Here is a 22,665-nt window from a genome sequence, read left to right on the forward strand (position 1 = left end):
TTCTTACTCCTGAGCCCCTGGCTGGAACGCCTTTGTCTCCACAGCTCTCGGGCTCACACACAGGTATAGATGTAGCTCACCCCTGCCTTCCACAGAATGACACGATTCAGATCTTGATTAGCCCAGTCTTTTAAGGCAGACAGGAAGATGGTGAAAAGTAATGCAGGATGACTCACTAGCCTCACAGTCCACAGATCCGTCACAAGAGGCTGCAGAGCTCCTACAAATTACTGCCTGACTCCTCTCCCAGTATTTTCTGAGGACCGGTCCTACCTCCCCGACTGAACTGTACCTGCTGCAGTGGCAGAGACTGAGCACCTGGGAGGCAGAACCTGCCAGGGGCAGAGGCTGGGGGTTCCAGTCAGCACCTGGGCAGGATCCCGTCTCCATCCTGGGGTCTCCATCCTGGGCTCGCCGTCTGATATGTAGAAACAGGAGAAGGACCACATGCCGCGAGAAGATGGAGGGGTTCACTAAGATAGCACAGTGCTGGCATTTAACAGTATCCTTAGCTCTCCTTCCTTTGACTGTCTATTTATCCCTCACAGTGTGTAAAATACCATCAGCCACAAAGTTCAAGTTTAACTAGTAAATCTGGTCAACTGATACATTTACCTGATTTTGTTTAACTGTTTACATGAAGGTTAGGGGATTTTCTCCGATATTAAATAATTTCCTAAAACAACCATCATTCAACCCAAAGTAGTGGACTTATTATGTTTCATAAATAAACCACTAAAAAAGTTGTTTTGTTTATGATTCTGGCCCTGGAATAGTTTGGTCAAATCTTAATACAGAGCTATATATATTTCTTTTTTTTTGTATTTTTCTGAAGCTGGAAACAGGGAGGCAGTCAGACAGACTCCCGCATGCGCCCGACCGGGATCGACCTGGCATGCCCACCAGGGGGCAATGCTCTGCCCATCCGGGGCGTCGCTCTGTCACGACCAGAGCCACTCTAGCGCCTGGGGCAGAGGCCAAGGAGCCATCCCCAGTGCCCGGGCCATCTTTTGCTCCAATGGAGCCTCAACTGCAGGAGGGGAAGAGAGAGACAGAAAGGAAGGAGAGGGGGAGGGGTGGAGAAGCAGATGGGCGCCTCTCCTGTGTGCCCTGGCCGGGAATCGAACCCGGGACTTCCACAAGCCAGGCCGACGCTCTACCATTGAGCCAACCGGCCAGGGCCAATACAGAGCTATATTCAATTCAATTTTACCACGGTACAAAAATCAAAAATGCGTGCTTTCTGTAAATTCATTTACTGCTTTAAAGTTTTTAACTGTTCAGCAGGTACAGGAAATTGTTCTTAATCAAAAAGGAAAATACTGGCATTCCAAATACAAAAGAACATTGAAAATGATTCTTTGTTGATCTCTAAAACCCAGCCACTTACGAGCTCATGATTTTTTCCCATCTATTCAACATGTGCATCCTGTGTACTTACTAAGCCTTTATTTGCTCTTGCATTCTCTGCATCAGGTTAACTTTGATGTAGAACTTCTTTCCGAAGGCTAACTGAATCTGTCCAATGAAAAGTCTCACGTTTTTTGGAAAACCAATGATGCTACACTGTTACCAGATCTGCCTCCAAAGCTGAACTTGGGTGTTGACAACTCTTCGAAAAGTTCAAATCCTGTTGGATAGAATTCAAATACTCTTATTAGGGATTAAATCCCGTGGTTACGAGAAGATTATATTAATTCTGTACTTTGTGTGCGTGTGCGTGTGCGACAGAGAGAGATAAAGAGACAGAGAGAGGGACAGATACGGACAGACAGGAAGGGAAAAAGATGAGAAGCACTCTTTGTTGTGGCTCCTTGTTCTTCATTATTTTCTCATATGTGCCTTGGGGGGGGGGGGCTACAGCAGAGTGCCTGAATCCCTGCTGAAGCCAGTGACCTTGGACTTCAAGCCAACAACCTTTGGGCTCAAGCCAGCGATCTCAGGGTTTTGAACCTGGGTCCTCCACATCCCAGTCCAATGCTCTATCCATTGCGCCACTGCCTGTGTCAGGCAATGCTATACTTTCAAACCCTTTATTAGACTATGCAATGTGAAACTGAACTGTGAGTGCATTTACATCTGAAGAACAATGTGTGTGCACACCCCAGAACACTCTGAAATAAACAAGGAACAAACAGGACCGAAAACAAACTGCAGAAGAGGCTTTCTGCTCATCCATCCCCCATTTCCTCACTTCCTATTTACCATCTCTTCAATCCTCTCTCTCCTCTAGCCTACTAGGAGGCAGCTACCATGTGTTGAGTTCTCACCATATATCAGGTACTGTTTTGAGTGCTTTACATGTAGTAATGTGAGGCCTGACCTGTGGTGGCGCAGTGGATAGCAGCTCGACCTGGAACACTGAGGTCGCTGGTTTGAAACCCTGGGCTTGCCCAGTCAGGGCACATATGGGAGTGGATGGTTCCTGTTCCCCCCGCCCCCTCCCTTCCCTCTCTCTCTCCTGTCTAAAATGAATAAAGTCTTAAATATTTTTTAAAATGTGATTGATCCACATCACACACACAAAACTCTTAATACAGAAAGGTTAAATGATGTGGAAATTAGAACGAATCTGTGAGAGGACAGAGGTCTGGAGACGATGGTGGCGGCAGCTGCCCCCAGCGCCAGGGGCTGGACACCCCAGAACGGTTCAGTGTGACCCTCGCATTATCTAGACAGGGCTGAGCAAAAGTAGGCTGAGTTATGAATATGCAAAACAGAGTTTATTCTCGTGTCGTTATGTATTAATTCTTATATTATTTATCATTATTTTAACCTACCTTTGCACACCCCCTGCATTTTACCACACACACAAAGAAAGTTTGTGACCAAAGACCAAGACCCAAACTGCACGAATGAAGGGTCTGCGAAGACAAGAAACTACCAACTTTCAAAGTAGCACAGTGTGGTTTCAAAGAATAAACAAATGAGCCCCGGCCAGTTGGCTCAGTCGGTTAAGAGTGCTGTCCCGGAACAAGGCTGCAGGTTCCATCCCCAGTCAGGGCACACCCAGGAAGCAACCAAAAAATGCATGACTGAGTGAAACAAATACTTCCCTTCCCCCACCTTTCTCTCTCCCTTCCTCTCTCCGTCCCTCTGAAAATAAATAAGAAGTTAAGCCCTGGCCAGATAGCTCAGTCAGTTAGGTGTGTAGTACAGGAGGGTGAAGGTTGCAAGTTCGATTCCCCAGTCAGGGTACATACAGGAGCAGCTGATGTTCCTGTCTCTCTCTCTCAAAAAAACAAACAAACAAAAATCAGTTGTACCCAAAAGTCCTGGATTCAAGTCCCAGCTCTAGTACTCAGTAGGTGAAAGACATCCTGACCCAGTGACCTTAACCAGGACCCTCAGTTTCTGCGCAAGGGGTTCCAGACATCTGAGTCCCTAACTCACAGGGGTTTTGTAAAAATAAAAATAGGATAATGTGGCATTTCCTTGTGCTATAAAATAAAATGGAAATGTAACTTTTTTTATTTTGTTTTTTTTTAAAAATAAGACATAAGGCCTGGCCTGTGGTGGCGCAGTGGATAAAGCGTCAACCTAGAAATGCTGAGGTCGCCGGTTCGAAACCCTGGGCTTGCCTGGTCAAGGCACATGTGGGAGTTGATGCTTCCTGCTCCTCCCCCCCCTTCTCTCTGTCTGTCTCTCTCTCCCTCTCTTTCTCTCCTTTCTAAAATGAATAAATAAAATTAAAAAATTAAAAAAAAAATAAGACATAAGGCAGGAAAGTCATGCTTATCAACCAAGTTTCCCTCAGTGATGGGTTATTCAGAAAATTTATTTCCTTTCAGGGTGTCTTCATTTGCTAAGTTCCTATGCCTCGAGTTGACCTAAGATAAAATTCTTATACACAGAGAAAAATGTTAAAAGGAATATATATTATATCAACTGGTCTTTAATACTTTGTTTCATTAGACACTCTAATTCATATTCTTAATCAAACCAACAAATTTAAGAAATAACTAAATATTAAAATGTTCATTACAAACTGATCATAGAAAAATTTTCCAAAGGACAGGCCATTTAATAACACGACATATATATTTTTTGTTTGGTTGGTTGGTTTGGAGAGGTAGGGACAGAGAGAAACAGGAACATCAGCTGCTCTGTATGTGCCCCGACCGGGGAATGGCCCCGGCAACGTCCACGCGCCAGGACTACGCGCCAACTACCCACGCTACCCCTCCAGGGCTAACACGATATATTTTAACACTGGAAAATGGAGCCGCTGTGGTGGATACAGGAGTAAACACCTATATTTGTTTTTGAAATTTTACTTACAATTAAAATATTTCCTTATAAAAATTTTCAAGAGAAAATGGGAGTTGTCTGTGAATTTTCCAGAACTAATCTCTTAACTCACAGGACTAACCCTACAAGATTGAAGTTATTAAATTTCAATAGATAATACACCAAAATATTAAGAGTGGTTGTATTCCAGAGATAGATAATGAATAATTTTAATTATTTTCATCTCCACGCTATGTGTTAGGGTTAATATTTTTCAATTTTCTTTTCATAATAAAGCTGGATTACTTTTGTAGTCAGGTTTTTTGATACAGTAGTTATAAAAAAGCCAAGTTCCTTGGACGTCAAGTTATAACATCCTAATATATGGCAAATGTTCAAGTAATCCTCACCGAAACAAATGACACAAAATGATTACATAAGCCCTGGCCGGTTGGCTCAGTGGTAGAGCGTCAGCCTGGCGTGCGCGAGTCCCGGGTTCAATTCCCAGCCAGGGCACACAGGAGAAGCGCCCATCTGCTTCTCCACCCCTCCCCCTCTCCTTCCTCTCTGTCTCTCCCCCTCCCGCAGCCAAGGCTCCATTGGAGCAAAGTTTGCCCAGGCGCTGAGGATGGCTCTGTGGCCTCTGCCTCAGGCACTAGAATGGCTCTGAATGCGGCAGAGCAACGCCCCAGATGGGCGGAGCATCGCCCCCTGGTGGGCATGCCGGGTGGATCCGGTCGGGCACATGCAGGAGTCTGTCTGACTGCCTCCCCGTTTCCAACCTCAGAAAAATACAAAAAAAATGATTACATAAATAGGGCTACAAACGAAAAATGCAAGATTGATTTCAACACTTTTATCAACATTTATGTTTCAAATAAGAAAAGAACTTCCAGTTGGCTCAGCAGTAGAGCGTCGGCCTAGCGTGCGGAGGACCCGGGTTCGATTCCCGGCCAGGGCACATAGGAGAAGCGCCCATTTGCTTCTCCACCCCTCCGCCGCGCTTTCCTCTCTGTCTCTCTCTTCCCCTCCCGCAGCCAAGGCTCCATTGGAGCAAAAAGATGGCCCGGGCGCTGGGGATGGCTCTGTGGCCTCTGCCTCAGGCGCTAGAGTGGCTCTGGTCGCAACATGGCGACGCCCAGGATGGGCAGAGCATCGCCCCCTGGTGGGCAGAGCGTCCCCCCATGGTGGGCGTGCCGGGTGGATCCCGGTCGGGCGCATGCGGGAGTCTGTCTGACTGTCTCTCCCTGTTTCCAGCTTCAGAAAAATGAAGAAAAAAAAAAAAAAAGAAAAGAACTTAAAAGACTGGCAAAGCAAGCTTCATCCTATGCCAGCGGTTCTCAACCAGTGGGTCGCGACCCCGGCGGGGGTCGAACGACCAAAACACAGGGGTCGCCTAAAGCCATCGCGACCCACAGGTTGAGAACCACTGCCCTATGCAGAAGGGACCAAGGAGGTGACCTTAAGAAGCTAGTGACAAGACTCTCCGCAGAGATGCATGGCACTGCATTGTCAGTGTCTGTCTCTAACTCCAAAATCATTTTCTGAGAGAGGCATACCTAAAAAATGTCTTTAGGTGTATGTAATGATTTCTTTTAATATTTCCTGTTGTAACATTTCACTTATTTAAATTTCGTATTAAGCTCTAAACCTGAACACGGGTTAAAGAATTTACTCAGCAGTTCTCAGACACAGACACATTTTTAAGCACTCTTTACCGGGCTGAAGTCTGTTCCTCATTATCAAAAACAGACATATATGTTTTTGTCTGGTGGTTCCAGGGGTAAAAGAGAACACCTGTACTTAAAAACCAGGAAGGGACCTCGCTCTTGCTCTTACCCAGTGTCACTCTGGGCATTTATTAAAATGGTCAGGCTTTGGGGAGAGAGAAAGACTATGGCTATGGATGGGGCCCCAACAGTTCCAAAGGAAACAAATTAAACATGGAAGATAATAAAACTAATGGCACGAAAGAAAAGACAATAAATCACATATAAATCTTGATTTCCAGAGGCAGTCATAATGAAGCTACAGGCTCACATTTCATGCATCAAACACTTCAGGTTTTACATTAAATAACCAGCCAGAGCCCTTGCCAGCACGCAAAGGCCACATGTTGTGTTCCCCTGCGGCCGCACCCCTCGTTACCAAGACAGCCAACTCGAAGATCAAGTGTGCGTCCGACTGCTATACATTAATTTCTCATTAGCTTGTGACAACTGAGAGTCCAAAACTTAACCACAAACTTAGTACCGTTTCGCTTAATGATACTCCATCCTGAAAATTCCTCCCATTCCTTTAAAAATGTAATCCTAATCTGAAAGGATTCTAAGGAAACCAAGCAACTATCTCGTTATAGATTCTCAAGGTAATTTCCCAGAAATGCCTGGCATTGCATGAAGAAACTGGCAGGTAAAATATTCCTGAAAACATGCAGGAACAGTATGCTAAAGAACTCAAAATATTTGTGTACAAGCATCAATTCTCAATTCTGACAAAATCCACCAGTAGACATTGTACCTATTACACTTTGCTGGGGGGCAAAAAAAAAGGATCTTGTCTTGCACCAAAAATATTGAAAAAGGTTGAGATTTCCTCAAGAATAAATAGGCAGTATTTCTACAATCAAGTCTCTATATTTTGTTTCTGTGCATTGTTAAAAATAACTTGTTCCACCCTGGCCAAAAGGCCTGGTTGGTTAGAGCTTCATCCTGAAGCACAGAGGTTGCCAGTTCGATCCTGGATCAGGGCACATACAGGAACAGATTAATGTGCCTCTCTCTCTCTCTCCTCCCTCTTCTCTCCCTCTCTCTCCCTTCCTGTCTCTCTAAAATCAGTAAATTTTAAAAACTTTTAATTTAAATATATTAAATAATTGTTTCAAATATAAATACAATGAAAAGAATAAGACAAATCCTAAATATCTAAATGACCACTAGAAAGACATAAAAAGAATCTATAAAATTAAAATGCTCATCATGTAAGACTTTAAATATTACTACTTCCATTTGCATTATTACTGATTGATTACCAGCGTATCAGTACACTAAAGTCAGAAGCACAATACATGCACTTTCTTTGTTTGGTTCTAAGTAACAGTTTGGATAGCTTAAATAAAGAACTTAATTTTTATAGGCTCATAAATTTTAATTTATTCATTTTTTTTTTTTTAGAGAGGAGAGGGAAAGAGAGAGAGAGAGAAGGGGGGAGGAGCTGGAAGCATCAACTCCCATATGTGCCTTGACCAGGCAAGCCCAGGGTTTCGAACCGGCAACCTCAGCATTTCCAGGTCGACGCTTTATCCACTGCGCCACCACAGGTCAGGCTAGGCTCATAAATTTTAGTACTTAACTGCCAGGATTTCTTGGGAACTTTTAAATCGAACACTGGATCTGAACCAATATTACTTCTTTGTGCTTTGCATGTACAGTTAAAAGTATTACCAAGGTTGGCCCTGGCCGGTTGGCTCAGCGGTAGAGCGTCGGCCTAGCGTGCGGAGGACCCGGGTTCGATTCCCGGCCAGGGCACATAGGAGAAGCGCCCATTTGCTTCTCCACCCCTCCGCCGCACCTTCCTCTCTGTCTCTCTCTTCCCCTCCCGCAGCCAAGGCTCCATTGGAGCAAAGATGGCCCGGGCGCTGGGGATGGCTCTGTGGCCTCTGCCCCAGGCGCTAGAGTGGCTCTGGTCGCAACATGGCGACGCCCAGGATGGGCAGAGCATCGCCCCCTGGTGGGCAGAGCGTCGCCCCCTGGTGGGCGTGCCGGGTGGATCCCGGTCGGGCGCATGAGGGAGTCTGTCTGACTGTCTCTCCCTGTTTCCAGCTTCAGAAAAATGCAAAAAAAAAAAAAAGTATTACCAAGGTTATTAACAGAGAAGAAAAGTAGGCAATTCCCACAAATAGGAAAGTAAAACACTATAACACCAAGGGGGGAAAAACCTATTTAAGTGCATTAAAATCTGAAGAAAGTGCACAAACAACATATAGCCAATTACCTTCGATGAATTCATTTAGCAACTCTTCCTTGGTCCAATTACATGAGGTTATTAGAAAAAAGCCTTTCACTTTCAACACCCTGGAGAGAGATTTCACATACTGCTTCCTCTTCTCGATTGCATTGTCAGGATTAAGGCTCACGGCATCAAAAGTCCCTTTGTCAATACAAATATGAAATCCAGACATCTCTGTGGAAAGATTCAAAAAGTCTTCTACCTATATTAAAAATCAATGCCTATGTGAGAACAATTAACACACACCCTTAACTGAATGTAAGTGACAAGCTGTAAAAAGTTACAGATAAAAGTACCCATTTATTACAATGGCGTTTTACATGGAACCAATGTGTTCTCAACTTTATACCTAACTCTTACATGCTTCATTCCCAGATCATTAGAGCTGGGATTAGTAAGGGGCTGACAGTATTTCCTGGACATTCCGAATCTCTGCAAATTGGGAAACTAATCAAAGCCAGGTGTACTGCCTCATGACACCAGCGTTTTACAGAGGTCACAGTTATTTCTGTGGAAAAGTACGGTGTTTGACATACTCTTAAAAATGACAGAAATTATCTGGAACTCAAACAGGTCACTGGAAATAAGATAATTTTTAGTTAAGATTACGCATTCTATGACCTAAGGTAAAAAGGTAAACTAAGGTTCTTTTGCCCTGACTCAGCAACTTACAAAACAACTAACAGATATAACGAATGGCATAAAACTTAAGAAATTATATGGCTATTTAAGCTGCAATTACTTAACTTTATAAATATCATTCACTTCAGAGTTTGAAAGTCATATATCAGCATCTCATTCATTTTCAATAACCACTGACAGTATAAGCACATGAAATAGTGAGCTACCCAATTTCATAAAATATTCACAATATGCCAATGAACTTAATTCTAAAAAGCTTCTTTGAAAAAGAAATTATGCAGTTAGCTGATGATTATTCATACAAACTTAATAGTGTGTTTTCTAAAACTCCCTTACTGTTTGACTTAAAAATGTCAATCTTATGTTCCTATACATTGCAACATGGGCTTTTAGTTCTTGAGCTCAGAGATGACTAAACTAGAAATATAAATGCAAGAGACATCTCCTCACAGATCATATAATAAACTGAGTATTCTTTGGTGGCATTATCCTACTTTCTGCATTTATTAACTTTTTGATCTAGTTAATTCAAAGTTAAGTATTATCTGTGTATGTTCCAAACACAAGGGGAAACCCTGGCCTGGTAGCTCAGTTGGTTACAGTGTCATTCCAACTCACCAAGGTTGAGGGTTTGATCCCTGGTCAGGGCACATATAAGAATCAACCAGTGGGCCCTGGCCAGTTGGCTCAGTGGTAGAGCATCAACCCAGTGTGTGGAAATCCCATGTTTGATTCCCAGCCAGGGCACACAGGAGAAGCTCCCATCTGTTTCTCCACCCCTCCCCCTCTCCTTTCTCTCTATCTCTCTCTTCCCCTCCCACAGCCAAGACTCCACTGGAACAAAGTTGGCCCAGGTGCTGAGGATGGCTCCATGGCCTCCATCTCAGGCGCTATAATGGCTCCAGTTGCAACAGAGCATCGCCCCCTGGTGGGCTTGCCGGGTGGGTCCCGGTCAAGCACATGCTGGAGTCTGTCTCTCTGCCTCCCCACTTCTCACTTCAGAAAAATAAAAAAAAATAAAAAAAATCAACCAGTGAGTGCATAAATAAGTGTGACAACAAATTGGTGTCTCTCTCTCACTCTCTTTCTCTATCTCTAAAATCAGTGTGTAAAAATTTTTCTAAAGATTACACAAGGAGGGCAGAGTAGGGAATGAACACACTTGTAAATGAGAAAGAAAATAACTTCCCCAAGCTGATTAGACTAAAAATTTTGTTACTTAAAAATGTTTCATTTTGGATTGTTTATGATTGATATACTTTAGAAACATTTGAATTTTATAATTTTTATTAGAAATAAAAATAAGGCTCTGGCCGGCTGGCTTAGTGGTAGAGTGTTAGCCTGGCGTGTGGATGTCCTGGTTTAAGTCCCAGTCAGGACACACAGAAATGATCATCCGCTTCTCCACCCCTCCCCCTTCTCTCTCTCTCTCTCTCCCCCCTTCCAGCAGCCATGGCTCAATTGGCTCAAGCAAGTTCAACTGGGGCACTGAGGATGGCTCCAAGGCCTCTGCCCCAGGCGCTAAGAAGAGCTTGATTGCTGCACAACGGAGCAACAGCCCCAGATGGGCAGAGTATTGCCCCCTAGTGGGCTTGTCAGGTGGATCCCAGTCAGGGCACATGCAGGAGTCTGTTTCTCCACCTCTCCTCCTCTCACTGAAATTAAAAATTAAAAAGAAAAATAAGTTATAGTAATATAAATCATAGTTACCTTCAACTTAATGCCAGATAAGCCTTCTTTCTCTATAACACTTCCAGAAAGCTGTATCGCAGAAGGAGAGTAATCAATTCCAGTAATATTAGAGAAACCAAATTTTGCCTAAAGACAGAGAAGTAATTTTATACTTTAGCTTTAACAAGTTTTAAAATACTAGTTTGCCTATGAATTGTAATATTCCTTCAGGACTAAGACAGCTTTATTTTTAATAGATCAAATAATGTATACCATTGAATAATCTGCAAAATTTACATTTTACTGTAAAATCAAAATAGAAACTAAAGGTTTAAACTTATAGAATGTGACAATTCATTTGCTTTTATAATATTTTTCTTTTCAAAGAAAATTCATTTTCTCAAAGATAATGAGAACACATGTACAATATTTCTGCCCTGGGGCAGAAAAAGGTAGTATTAACTTCTGATGTTGACATGCTTTAATTCACACACAAATCTGTTACCATTTACTTAGCACAATTAAGCTGCATGAATAAATTAAAGCATATGAAATAGGTTCTTGATTTTTTTTTTAATTCATTTTAGAGAGGAGAGTGGGAGAGAGAGAAGGGGGGAGGAGCAGGAAGCATTAACCCCATATGTGCCTTGACCAGGGAAGTGCAGGGTTTCGAACTGGCGACCTCAGTGTTCCAGGTCAACACTATCCACTGCACCACTACAGGTCAGGTGGTTTTTGGTTTTTAAAAGTGCCTTCAGTATAATAATAAATTATGCGCCTGACCAGGTGGTGGCGCAGTGGATAGAGCGTCGGACTGGGATGCGGAAGGACCCAGGTTCGAGACCCCGAGGGCGCCAGCTTGAGCGTGGGCTCATCTGGCTTAAGCAAAGAGCTCACCAGCTTGGACCCAAGGTCGCTGGCTCCAGCAGGGGGTTACTTGGTCTGCTGAAGGCCCACGGTCAAGGCACATGTGAGAAAGCAATCAATGAACAAATAAGTCGCAACGCGCAACGAGAAACTGATGATTGATGCTTCTCATCTCTCTCCATTCCTATCTGTCTGTCCCTGTCTCTGTAAAAAAAAAAAAAAAAAAAAAACTTGAAAGAAAAATTTTTAATAAATAAATAAATAAATTATGCAACCCTCTGATAGCCACGTGATTATTAACCACCTTACATGTGTATAGTATTTGCTGTTTTTGAAATATTTTATTCATTCCAATAGACATTTACAAAAAAATATTTTATTCATTCCAATAGACCTATAGGTGTGGCCCCATCTCATAGGTGTGAGATCTCTTCCTCCAAAGAGTGGAAGGAAGTTCCCTGGACGTCAAAGAGTTCTGAGACCACAGCTGTAGCACCAGCCCTTGATTAGCCACACGAACCACCTAAGGGAGCCTGGCACCTGTGGCAAAACATTAGGGCTTCTGACCTTCACTCCACCTCCACTGACTACGCTGAAACTCCAGACCAATCAGGCTAAAGGTCATTTCAAAGTATAACTGAAGAAGAAGTTGCAAAGTACAATATAGCCTGAAATTCCCTTCCTGCTCTTCACAATCTCCTAAATGATTACTTCCTTCAGAATTAAACCAACTCCAATACCATCTATCATCAAAACTTACCTAGACTTTTCAGCCCTAGGTGAACGATTCCTAATCTAAACTGAAGTACACACCAATTATTTCCAGAGTATTTTGCTACCTTTTCATTATTTTTATTTTTAATCTTAAGGTCCAATCCTTCTTTTATGCCAACCTCCTACTCTTTCAGCTATCTCACTCCATATTCTCCGAGGTGTTCATTTTTCCACCATTTCCCTCAATGCCTTCTCTATTAGACCGAGAACAAAGGATGATTCTAATAACTGACCCTAATTAACTCCCTCTTCTCCCATGCCTGTGTATTCATCCAGCAGAACTTATAAAAAATCATAAACAGGTGTTTCAGGTTTCCAGACCAATCATCAAAAGCCTTAAAATATCTCCAACAATTTTCAAAAAAAAATATATATATATATATATATCTCCAACAAGTTATTTCTGGCACTCAGTAAAAAATAGGCAGACATTCAAGAACACAATAAATGACTAAAACAAAGGGGGAAAACTGACATTTGAAAAAGACCCTCAAGCCTGACCTGTGGTGGCGCAGTGGATAAAGCATCGACCTGGAAATGCTGAGGTCGCCGGTTCAAAACCCTGGGCTTGCCTGGTCGAGGCACATATGGGAGTTGATGCTTCCAGCTCCTCCCCCCTTCTCTCTCTCTGTCTCTCCTCTCTCTCATCTCAAAAAAAAAAAAAAAAAAAAAAAAGGAAGAAGACCCTCAAAAGACTCAAAAAAAAAGAATAAGAAAGCTGCAAGTAAAGACAATTACTGGCATATCTCTTTTGAAGCTATACAAATCCAAAGCAAAATAGTACAGAAGCAAATCCAATACATGAAAAAGACAATACACCACAATTACACTTGGTTTACTTCAAGAACACAGATTGCTTTCAACATTGAATACTCAATCACTCAAATTATCTCAATAAAAATGCCAATTACAAAAACTGAAGACACTCCCCAACAAATAAATCAATTTAACATTAATAGAATCAAGAAGAAAAATAATCATATCGTCTCAATGGATTTCAAAGAAAGCAACTAATCAAATTCAACATTCACTCATGATTAAACACTCTTAATTAGGAACATAGAGGAATGTCTTCAGTCTGATAAATACTTTAAAAACCTACAGTTAACATATTTAATGGTGAAATAGAAGCTTTTCTTGTATAACAGGCAATGTTACACAGCTGTCTATACAATTTCTATTCAACATTGTAGACAGCATTTTAATAAACAAAATATTGAGGCTGGAACAGAATAAAACTACTATTTACACATGACATTATTGTATATATAAAAAACCCAGCCTGACCAGGCGGTGGCGCAGTGGATAGAGCATCGGACTGGGATGCTGAGGACCAAGGTTCGAGATCCTGAGGTCACCAGCCTGAGCACAGGCTCATCTGGCTTGAGCAAAAAAAAAAAGCTCACTAGCTTGGACCCAAGGTCGCTGGCTCCAGCAAGGGGTCACTCAGTCTGCCGAAGGCCCACAGTCAAGGCACATATGAGAAAGCAATCAATGAACAACTAAAGTATTGCAACGAAAAACTGATGATTGATGCTTCTCATCTCTCTCTGTTCCTGTCTGTCCCTGTCTATCCCTCTTTCTGACTCTCTCTGTCCCTGTAAAAAAACAAAACAAAACAACAAAAAAAAACACACCTCAGCCTGACCAGTGGTGGCTCAATGGATAAAGTGTTGACCTGGAATGCTGAAGTCACTGGTTCAAAACCCTGCACTTCTCTGGTCAAGGCACATATGGGAGTTGATGCTTCCTGCTCCTCCTTCCTTTTGCTCTCTCTCTCTCTCTCTCTCTCTCTCAAATGAATAAATAAAAATTTTAAAAAACCCAAAATAATATATAAATTATTAGAACTAAAGTGCAAAGTACTAGATATAAGACCAGTATAGCCTGACCAGGCAGTGGCGCAGTGGATAGAACGTTAGACTGTGACGTGGAGGACCCAGGTTTGAAACCCCGAGGTCAACAGCTTGAGCCCAGGCTCATCTGGTTTGAGTGTGGGCTCACCAGCTTGAGCGTGGGGTCACTGGGTTTTGCATGGGATCACAGACATGACCAAGTGGTTGTTAGCTTGAGCCCAAAAGGTCACTGGCTTGAAGCCCAAGGTTGCTGGCTTGAGCAAGGGGTCACTCAATCTGCTGTAGCCCCCCCCCCCCCCATCAAGATACATATGAGAAAGCAATCAATGAACAACTAAGGAGCTGCAATGAAGAATTGATGCTTCCCGTCCTGGCTGGATGGCTCACTTGGCTGGAGCATTGTTTTGCAATGCAGAGGTGACTGGTTCAGTCCTTTGCTGGGGCACATACAGAAACAGATCAATGCTTCTGTCTCCCCCTTACTCCCTTCCTCTCTCTGTATTAAATTTAAAAAAAAAATTAAAAAAAAAAAAAGAATTGATGCCTCTCATTTCTCTCCCTTCCTGTTTGTCCCTCTCTCTGTCTCTCTCTCACAAAAAAAAGGTCTGTTGTACTTCTATATACTACAGTAAACTATTAGAAAATAAAATTTTAAAAGCATAGTAACAATTACAACAACAAAAAATCTAGTAATTGATCGAAGAATAGATATACAAGATATCTACAGGGAAAACTATAAAATATTACTGAGAGAAAATAAAGATTTAAATAAATGGGGGAATGCATCCTGTTCACGAATTCAGAGACTCAATAGTATAACAATGTAAATCCTCCCCAAATTGACCTATAAATTCAATGCAATCCTAATCAAAACCCCAGGATTTTTTTCTCTGAAAAGATAGGATGATGCTAAAATTTAAATAAATATGCAAAGAGCTAGCTAACAGTGCCAAACCCAAGACAATAGTTGAAAAAAGATCAAAGTTGTAGAACTTACTCTAACCACATAGGGAGATTTATAAAGCTTTAGTAATTAGGACAAGGTTGCATTGGCGTAAAAATAGGCAAACAGACCCAAAGGAATAGGGCAGAGGATCCAGAAAGAGACCTGAACGTACTCCATTACTTGACATAGGACAGAGCAGCAGTGGTGAGAAAGAGGAACATTTCCATAAACAGTGCTGGGTTATCTTATCCACCTCACAACACACACAGCTAATCAGGCCCTCCGGGCGAAAAGGAAAACAATAAAACTTCTAGAACACAAAGGAAAATGTTTTTACGACTCTCAGGAGACAAAAATTTACTTCACGATATTCAAAAAACACTAGTCATTTTTAAAAACTATATATTAAATGTCAGTAAAATTTAAGAACACTTGTTCATCTAAAGACAGAATTGCAAAAGTGAAAAGACAAAGCCATCGGTTAGATAAAGGTATTTGCAACACAGAATTCAACATATACAGAAATATAAAGAATTCCTATAAATCAGTAAGAAAAAGGCAACCCAGTTTTTGGCTGGGCAAAAAACTTAATCAAGCAATTCACAAAAAATAGGAATAGAGGAATAGTCAAACACATACAAAAATATGCTCAACATATTTAGTCATCAGAGAAATAAGAATAAACCATAAGATATTACTACATACCTAGCAAAATCACTGCAGTTGCATAAACATCTGAAAATAATCACTGTAACTCACCAACATGAACAGACTAAAGCAGAAAGTTCATATAATTATCTGAACAGATACAGGAAAAACATTTGCTAAACAAGGTTCATGAAACAGCCTGACCAGGCGGTAGTGCAGTGGCTAGAGCGTCGGACTGGGACGTGGAGGACCCAGGTTCAAACCCCAAGGTCACTGGCTTGAGTGCGGGATCATCTGGTTTGAGCAAGGCTCACCAGCTTGAGCTCAAGGTCACTGGCTTGAACAAGGGGTCACTCGCTCTGCTGTAGCCCCCACCCCAGGTCAAGGCACACGTAAGAAAGCATTCAATGAACAACTAAGGTGCTGCAACGAAGAATTGATGCTTCTCATCTCTCCCTTCCTGTGTCTTTATCTATCCCTCTGTCTCTGTCACACACAAAAAAATTCATTAAACACACACACATACTCTCTCTCTTTCTCTCTAAGCAATAAATGGTAGAAGAAAACTTCCTTAATGACAGAGTTATCTACAAAACAGACTTATAAGCTGACCTCATACCTAACAGTGAAATATTGAAAGCATCCTCTGAAAGGGGAGAAAAAGGAGAAGGAAGCCTTTTGTCACTATTGCTCTTCAACATTCTACTGGACCTCATAGCCAATGCAAGGGGGAGAAAGTTATAAATGGTTGGAGAGGAATTAATAAAACTGTCATCACTCACACTGTACATTATAAACATATATATATGTATATATATATGTAGAAAAATCTCAAAGAATCTACAGTGAAACTATAAGTCTCAAAGGTTAAATCATTAACCTTGCTAAGTAAACTATTAAAATCTGAAAGCATCTACAGGCAAACACAGAATGAGTAAATAAAACTCAGATATCATCGTACAAAGGAATCTTTTACAGCAGTGAATGTCAACAAACTGCTGCTGCCTGAGAAACACAAGTGAATCTCTCCCAATGCTGAGTGAAAGACACTGGAAAAGACTTCCACTTACATATTCAAAAAACAGGCAAATGAATCTATGACGTTAGAACTCCCTGTGGTTCCAGGTAAGTGAACAGTGGTTTCCTTTAGCGAGGAAGAGGGAGTAATTTAGAGAAGACTGGTAAGGAATTCAAGGGAAACTTTGAAATGCTCTAATAGTCTACTCCGTGACCAGTGAGGCAGTTACATGGGTGTGTGCCCTTTGTGATAATACACTGTGTCTTTTGATTTGTTCTCTTTAATATATACATACTATATACCTCAACAGTTCAAAAAACTTTATTACAAATTTTTCTAATTTCATTCCACTGTTTGAAACATTTTCATGCTCCCCCTCCCCCCTTAGCTTAAAAGTAAAAATCTAAGCTCTTAGGCATGGCATACTGTGACATGGTTCCTAACTTTAACTTAATTCCCACCTCTGTCCACCCCACACATACACTTTACATTCTAATTTACCAAATTATGTACAGGCCCAGAGCATGCTCGGCTGCCACAAACCGTCCTGCCTTTCGCTATGGCTGCCACTGCTTGAAATTCTCTCCCTCTTGCCCTGACCGGATAGCTTGGTTGGCTAAAGCATCATGCTGAAGCACAGAGGTTGTCGGTTCGATCCCCGGTCGGGGCACATACAGGAACAGATCAATGTTCCTGTCATCTCTGTCTCTCTCTCTCCTTTCCTCTCTCTCTAAAAATCTATAAATAAACGTTAAAAAAAAAAGAAATTCTCACTTTACACCACACTCAGTCACCACATCCTGCTCAGACAATTTACACCCAACTTGGACATTAACTCAGATCCTTTCCTGTCCCTCTTCCCCAAAATTAATCAGTGCCCCTTCTACACTCAGTATATCTGCTATGACACACATCAGGCCAGGCCATAAACTGTTTATCTATATGCCACTCCATCCTCTAGAGCAGTGGTCCCCAACACCCGGGCCACGGGCCAGTACTGGCCTGTGGATCATTTGGTACCGGTCCGCAGAAAAATAAATAACTTACGTTATTTCCGTTTTATTTATATTTAAGTCTGAACAATGTTTTATTTTTTAAAAATGACCAGATTCCCTCTGTTACATCCGTCTAAGACTCACTCTTGACGCTTGTCTCGTAAGTTCGACAATTATATTTAAAAATACCAGTTTTGGCCCTGGCCGGTTGGCTCAGCAGTAGAGCATCGGCCTGGCATGCGGAAGTCCCGGGTTCGATTCCCGGCCAGGGCACACAGGAGAAGCGCCCATCTGCTTCTCCACCCCTCCCCTTCTCCTTCCTCTCTGTCTTTCTCTTCCCCTCCCGCAGCCCAGGCTCCATTGGAGCAAAAGATGGCCCGGGTGCTGGGGATGGCTCCTTGGCCTCTGCCCCAGGCGCTAGAGTGGCTCTGGTCACAACAGAGCGACTCCCCGGATAGGGCAGAGCATCGCCCCCTGGTGGGCGTGCCGGGTGGATCCCGGTCGGGCACATGCAGGAGTCTGTCTGACTGCCTCCCCGTTTCCAGCTTCAGAAAAATACAAAAAATAAAAATAAAAATACCACAGTTTTTACGCCAGTTGCATAATTTTATTTTGTGCATTTATCTGTCCCACCCTAAAGGCCGGTCCGTGAAAATATTTTCTGACGTTAAACCGGTCTGTGGCCCAAAAAAGGTTGGGGACCACTGCTCTAGAATACTGTGAACAACTCAAGCACAAGGTCTAAATTTTCATGTTGCCAGTGCCCACCAGCATGAAGCTTGGCATGTGGTAGTTGCTCAAGAAATCTCACTGTTATGTATATACCCTCACAGGTGAAGACAGTGAAACCATCTAGATGAAGACAGTGAAGCCATCTAGGACAGGGGTCCCAAACTTTTTACACAGAAGTCCAGTTCACTGTCCTTCAGACCGTTGGAGGGTCGGACTATAAAAAAAACTATGAACAAATCCCTATGCACACTGCACATATCTTAAAGTAAAAAAACAAAATGGGAACAAATACAATATTTAAAATAAAGAACAAGGAAATTTAAATCAACAAACTGACCAGTATTTCAATGGGAACTATGCTCCTCCCACTGACCACCAATGAAAGAGGTGCCCCTTCCGGAAGTGCAGCGGGGGCCAGATAAATGGCCTCAGGGGGCCACATGCAGCCCACGGGCCGTAGTTTGGGGACCCCTGATCCAGGATGAAGCCTTAAGTCTCTGCCTTCCTCCCCAGCACAGGGCACAGCATGGACACATGACAGGGTACACAACAGCGATGGCATAGCCAGTAACAGAACCTGCATCAAAACTCAGTTCCACAGTCAAAATACTCTTTTCAAGCCATATGCTCACCTAAGATAAGATATATATACCCTTCTAGAAGTGCAGAAAGTTATCTTCCTCTTATACACACAGATTTCTGGAGTTTTGAACTAGAAGAAACCAACAGAAATCACCCAGCCAAAACCTTTGGAAAGAATTAAAGCCCAGAAAAATTAAGCAGTTTGGTCAAGGTCAAGGCTATAGTGGGAAGGGCCAAGACCAGGACTCAGATCCCCTGACCTCTCATTTAGCTTCTTCTCACCATCCACGCAGCTTCCCTTTCGTACCACGTAACTTCTCAAAGGAAGTGGTATGACTGCTTTACTACTTTAGATTTAGATGGTTAGTATCCTCGATGCCAAGTATTTTAAATTTCATTTTAAAATTTGGTTCTAACGCGACACATGAATTCTAAAAGTACCAACAAGTTCAACCAGCAAGGCACCATTTCCAGTTCCAATATCAAGTACTGAAGCATCCAACGGAATTTTGTGTTTCTGCATCCACCTTATTAGTCGATTCATACTCTCGTCCCCAAACCTGTTAGGAACAGAGAATCAGTTAAATAGAGGGATATAGAGCAAAGGTTACAACTATATTCCATTTGAGCAGATTATTCTATATGCTCAATTAAGCTTTTCTGGAAGTAAAAGGTACTATTTGTGACTGCTAAAGCTTTACCTCTACTATTATTTAGGGAAAATAAAAACACACCCAAGAATAGAACAGAACAGATCAGATCGGTATGTTACGCATTTATGTTTCTCTGCATCAGCATTAATACTTGTTCACATTGCTGGCTCAAAATGTTAAACCTTATTTAAAAAGGACAATTAAAGGAAGAGAATAATTTCCTAATATTATCACCAAATTTAAGTCTGGCCCATTAAAAGAGAGAGGTTCTTTAAATCTACCCACTAAAGCCAGAAACAATTCAAGGTTGCCAAGATTTTCAGGCCATCTTTCTTTTGGGATACCTACTTAAAAGATAGACAGATACACACACACACACACACACACACACACACACACACACACGGTGTTCTGGATCATAATTCCACTATTTTTTGTAACTCACCAGATTTCTCCTACATCTCCATTTTCTTGGAAATTGTGCAGTTCTCTCTCATAGACAGCATCCCAACTAAACAATCAAATGCAAAGCAAGATTCTTGAGTTAAGCTGCATTATGAATGAAATGTAGGTTCCTCATATATTACAAAGATTTATGATAGACGTTTAAAACACTGTTAGTGCAATCAATAAATGCACATAGCTCAAATCTCTTAATATCTTTGTGTTAAAAAAAATGAAAGACATAGGCAGAATTAAGAATTGACACATGTAAAGCACTTACAACAATACCTGACACACAAAAATGCTACGTTTTAGCTTAAAAAAAATACAAAGAAATATTTTATCAAGGATCCCTTAATCCGAAACACAAATCCAAACTTTCCGTTTAAAATGGGCAGAATCAAGGATAATCCGCCAAAGCAGTGGTTACTCACACTGGGACTCACCAAAAAGAAACTCTGCTTACAGGATGTTTTTTAAGACTGCACTCATTCTTGTAGGTCCGGTTCCCCCACCACCAGTTTACCTTCTCTTCCTACATCATCTCTCTCTAGAATCCCTGTTGCCTCTCGCCCCTCCAAGTTATCATCTCATCTCTTCCTTTCCCCACAGTCATTCCTTCGCCGATTAATTCATTACATCCTGAGCAGCTGTTGTAGGTCAGCCCACTTTCCCCCAAGCCAACTCACCACCTCCGCGCTCCCGTCCCTCGGAGCTCCCTCCTTGGGCCCAGGGGGATCTGGCCCGGCCTCTTACCTTCGCTCACTAGTCCTCCTCCTCAGTCCCACCCCACCCCCCCGGGTCCCCAAGCCTGCCCCTCAAGTTCAAGACCCCTAAAGGCATGAAGCACGGAAGCACCCAATGGAAGCCTGAGTTTCTGCATCCACCTTATTAGGTCTGCAGAGCCCTTCCCGAAACCCACGGAACCAAATCAGAGGTCGACCCCTTGAAATGTTTCTTCATTCCCCCCCCCCACACACACACACACACACACACAAGTGGCCCCTCGGGATTCCGCGCCTCCCACCCCCTCTTGCCATTGCCCAAAGCGGCCCTTCCGGTTTCCTCCCACCACGCACCCCAGGCTCTCCCCATCTTCCGAGGCCCCTGGGGCCCCCAACCCCGGGGCGCACTCCGGCCAGCGCCGCTCACCCTGCCCTGGGCCACACTCACTGCTCTCGGGTCCCGAGCGCCGACGGCGCAAAGCCACCCGCGCCGGGACTGCTCTCTCGGGACCGCGCCGCAACCTCGGCCCCTCTGCCCGCGATCATCCTACTCCGCGCCCCGGACCACCGTGTGGCTGCCACCGAGATGTGGCGCGGACAGAGAGAACGTGTGCGTGCGTGTGGGGGCGCCTCTAGGCAGTGGGAGGCCGACCTCTCTACTACTCCCGGCCCGCGCTGGATTAGGGCTCCGCCTTCATCCCAAATGCAGGGTCCCAAACCCAGGCTCAGATCGACCCGAGCTGAGTTGAGCCTCCCTCCCCCGCTCCCTGCATCAAGCACCCCCTTCCTCGACCTGCTCGCCAAAGCTCCTCTATATTTGAGAACTGCTGTTTGTAAGAAACTGTTTAAGGTACTGCATTTTGGAAAAAGCCAGGCGGTGGATAAGCCACATTAAAAACCTAAAGCCGACGCTGCCCAACCCAAATGCACAAGTCACCTCATCTGTCTCCACGTTGTGGGTAGGTCTGGGAATCATTATCTGGCTTCCGACTAATTCCATTTGTGACTGGGATTCTGCCTTGAAAATAACAGTCCGGCCTTTTCTGACGGGGCGTCACTAGGGGGACAAAGGAATGTGTATGCCCGGACAAATGACCCTACGACCCCACCCCACCCCAAAATACACCAAGCAAGGGAATCAGAGGGCTGTGGAAGAGAGAAGGTTGTCACCAAGTAAGAGCCATGCCCGTCTCAGCTCGGCCCCTCACCAAGCACCTGGCCTCCGTGGTCAGTTTCGTGACCTTCCTGGCCCTAAACCGATGCTAATTGTCCTACGAGATTGCTCCCTACCAGTGCACTTGAAATTTCCTCTGCCTCTTGCTCTGGATGCCGCTGGTAGTTCTGCAGTATAATGTGAGAGATCTGACAGCACCGAAGGTCTGGGGGCGGGGGTCGTTCTGTAGCAGTAATGAAATACTGGTGGAAGGCAAGAACCTCAAAGGTCCCTAGCGAGGCTGCCTTCCCACCAAAAGGAATGTTTCCTAGGCCACGTTCTGTTGACTCTACAGACCGAGTCCCTAGAGGTAAACAGCCTCAACAGTTGCCTTTCCAGTTCCCAGGAATCCCCGGTCAGACGGAATGTGCATCTTCTCCTAGACAAGATGTCCTAAGATCTTCAGGCAACCACCGGCGATAGAATACGATAAAAGGCAGAAAGGAGTCCATGTGTGTAGTGATTAAAGCACCCACGAAAGAGCGTAAGTAACCTTATTACAGAGTAATAAAACGACCGGATGCCACAGCCAATTAGTGCTGCCCTGGGCAAATGGTTGTTTTCATCTTTTCTAGACTCTAGATGCGAGAGAAAGCAAGCTTGAATGTGACTGAGTGGGTCTTAAAAAGCTTTAGGTTATAATTGAGAAGCACCATGAAAG

The 22,665-nt window shown here is 43.2% G+C and overlaps 1 protein-coding gene across 2 annotated transcripts; it reads right to left on the minus strand.

The window, feature by feature from the left end:
- Positions 1 to 1,240: 1,240 nt before the first annotated feature.
- EEF1AKMT2 (EEF1A lysine methyltransferase 2) lies at positions 1,241 to 21,398 on the minus strand. Of its 2 annotated transcripts, none has more exons than XM_066239942.1 (6): positions 21,240 to 21,398; positions 20,068 to 20,133; positions 19,415 to 19,529; positions 10,591 to 10,698; positions 8,224 to 8,440; positions 1,241 to 1,630 (listed from the first exon to the last, which is right to left on the minus strand). In XM_066239942.1, exons 1-6 carry the CDS (start codon positions 21,335 to 21,337, stop codon positions 1,536 to 1,538), a joined length of 699 nt encoding a protein of 232 aa, XP_066096039.1. In that variant the 5' UTR covers positions 21,338 to 21,398; the 3' UTR covers positions 1,241 to 1,535. The 2 variants fall into 2 exon arrangements, with proteins under 2 accessions (XP_066096039.1, XP_066096040.1); XM_066239943.1 differs by having other exon boundaries at positions 19,411 to 19,529; positions 21,219 to 21,354.
- Between the last annotated feature and the right edge of the window lie 1,267 nt (positions 21,399 to 22,665).

Source organism: Saccopteryx bilineata, chromosome 7 (genome assembly GCF_036850765.1).
Source record: "Saccopteryx bilineata isolate mSacBil1 chromosome 7, mSacBil1_pri_phased_curated, whole genome shotgun sequence".
Lineage (NCBI taxonomy): Eukaryota > Metazoa > Chordata > Mammalia > Chiroptera > Emballonuridae > Saccopteryx > Saccopteryx bilineata.

Bases quoted from the DNA above. Each gene is read 5' to 3' on its own strand.
- EEF1AKMT2 (XM_066239942.1), bottom strand. From the start codon at position 21,337: ATGATCGCGGGCAGAGGGGCCGAGGTTGCGGCGCGGTCCCGAGAGAGC. The intron at 10,699-19,414 runs GTTGGTACTTTT...CTCTGTCTTTAG, and splicing joins GTGCCTTGCTGGTTGAACTT to GCAAAATTTGGTTTCTCTAA. The intron at 1,631-8,223 runs GTAATTGGCTAT...TCTATCCAACAG, and splicing joins GCTAAATGAATTCATCGAAG to GATTTGAACTTTTCGAAGAG.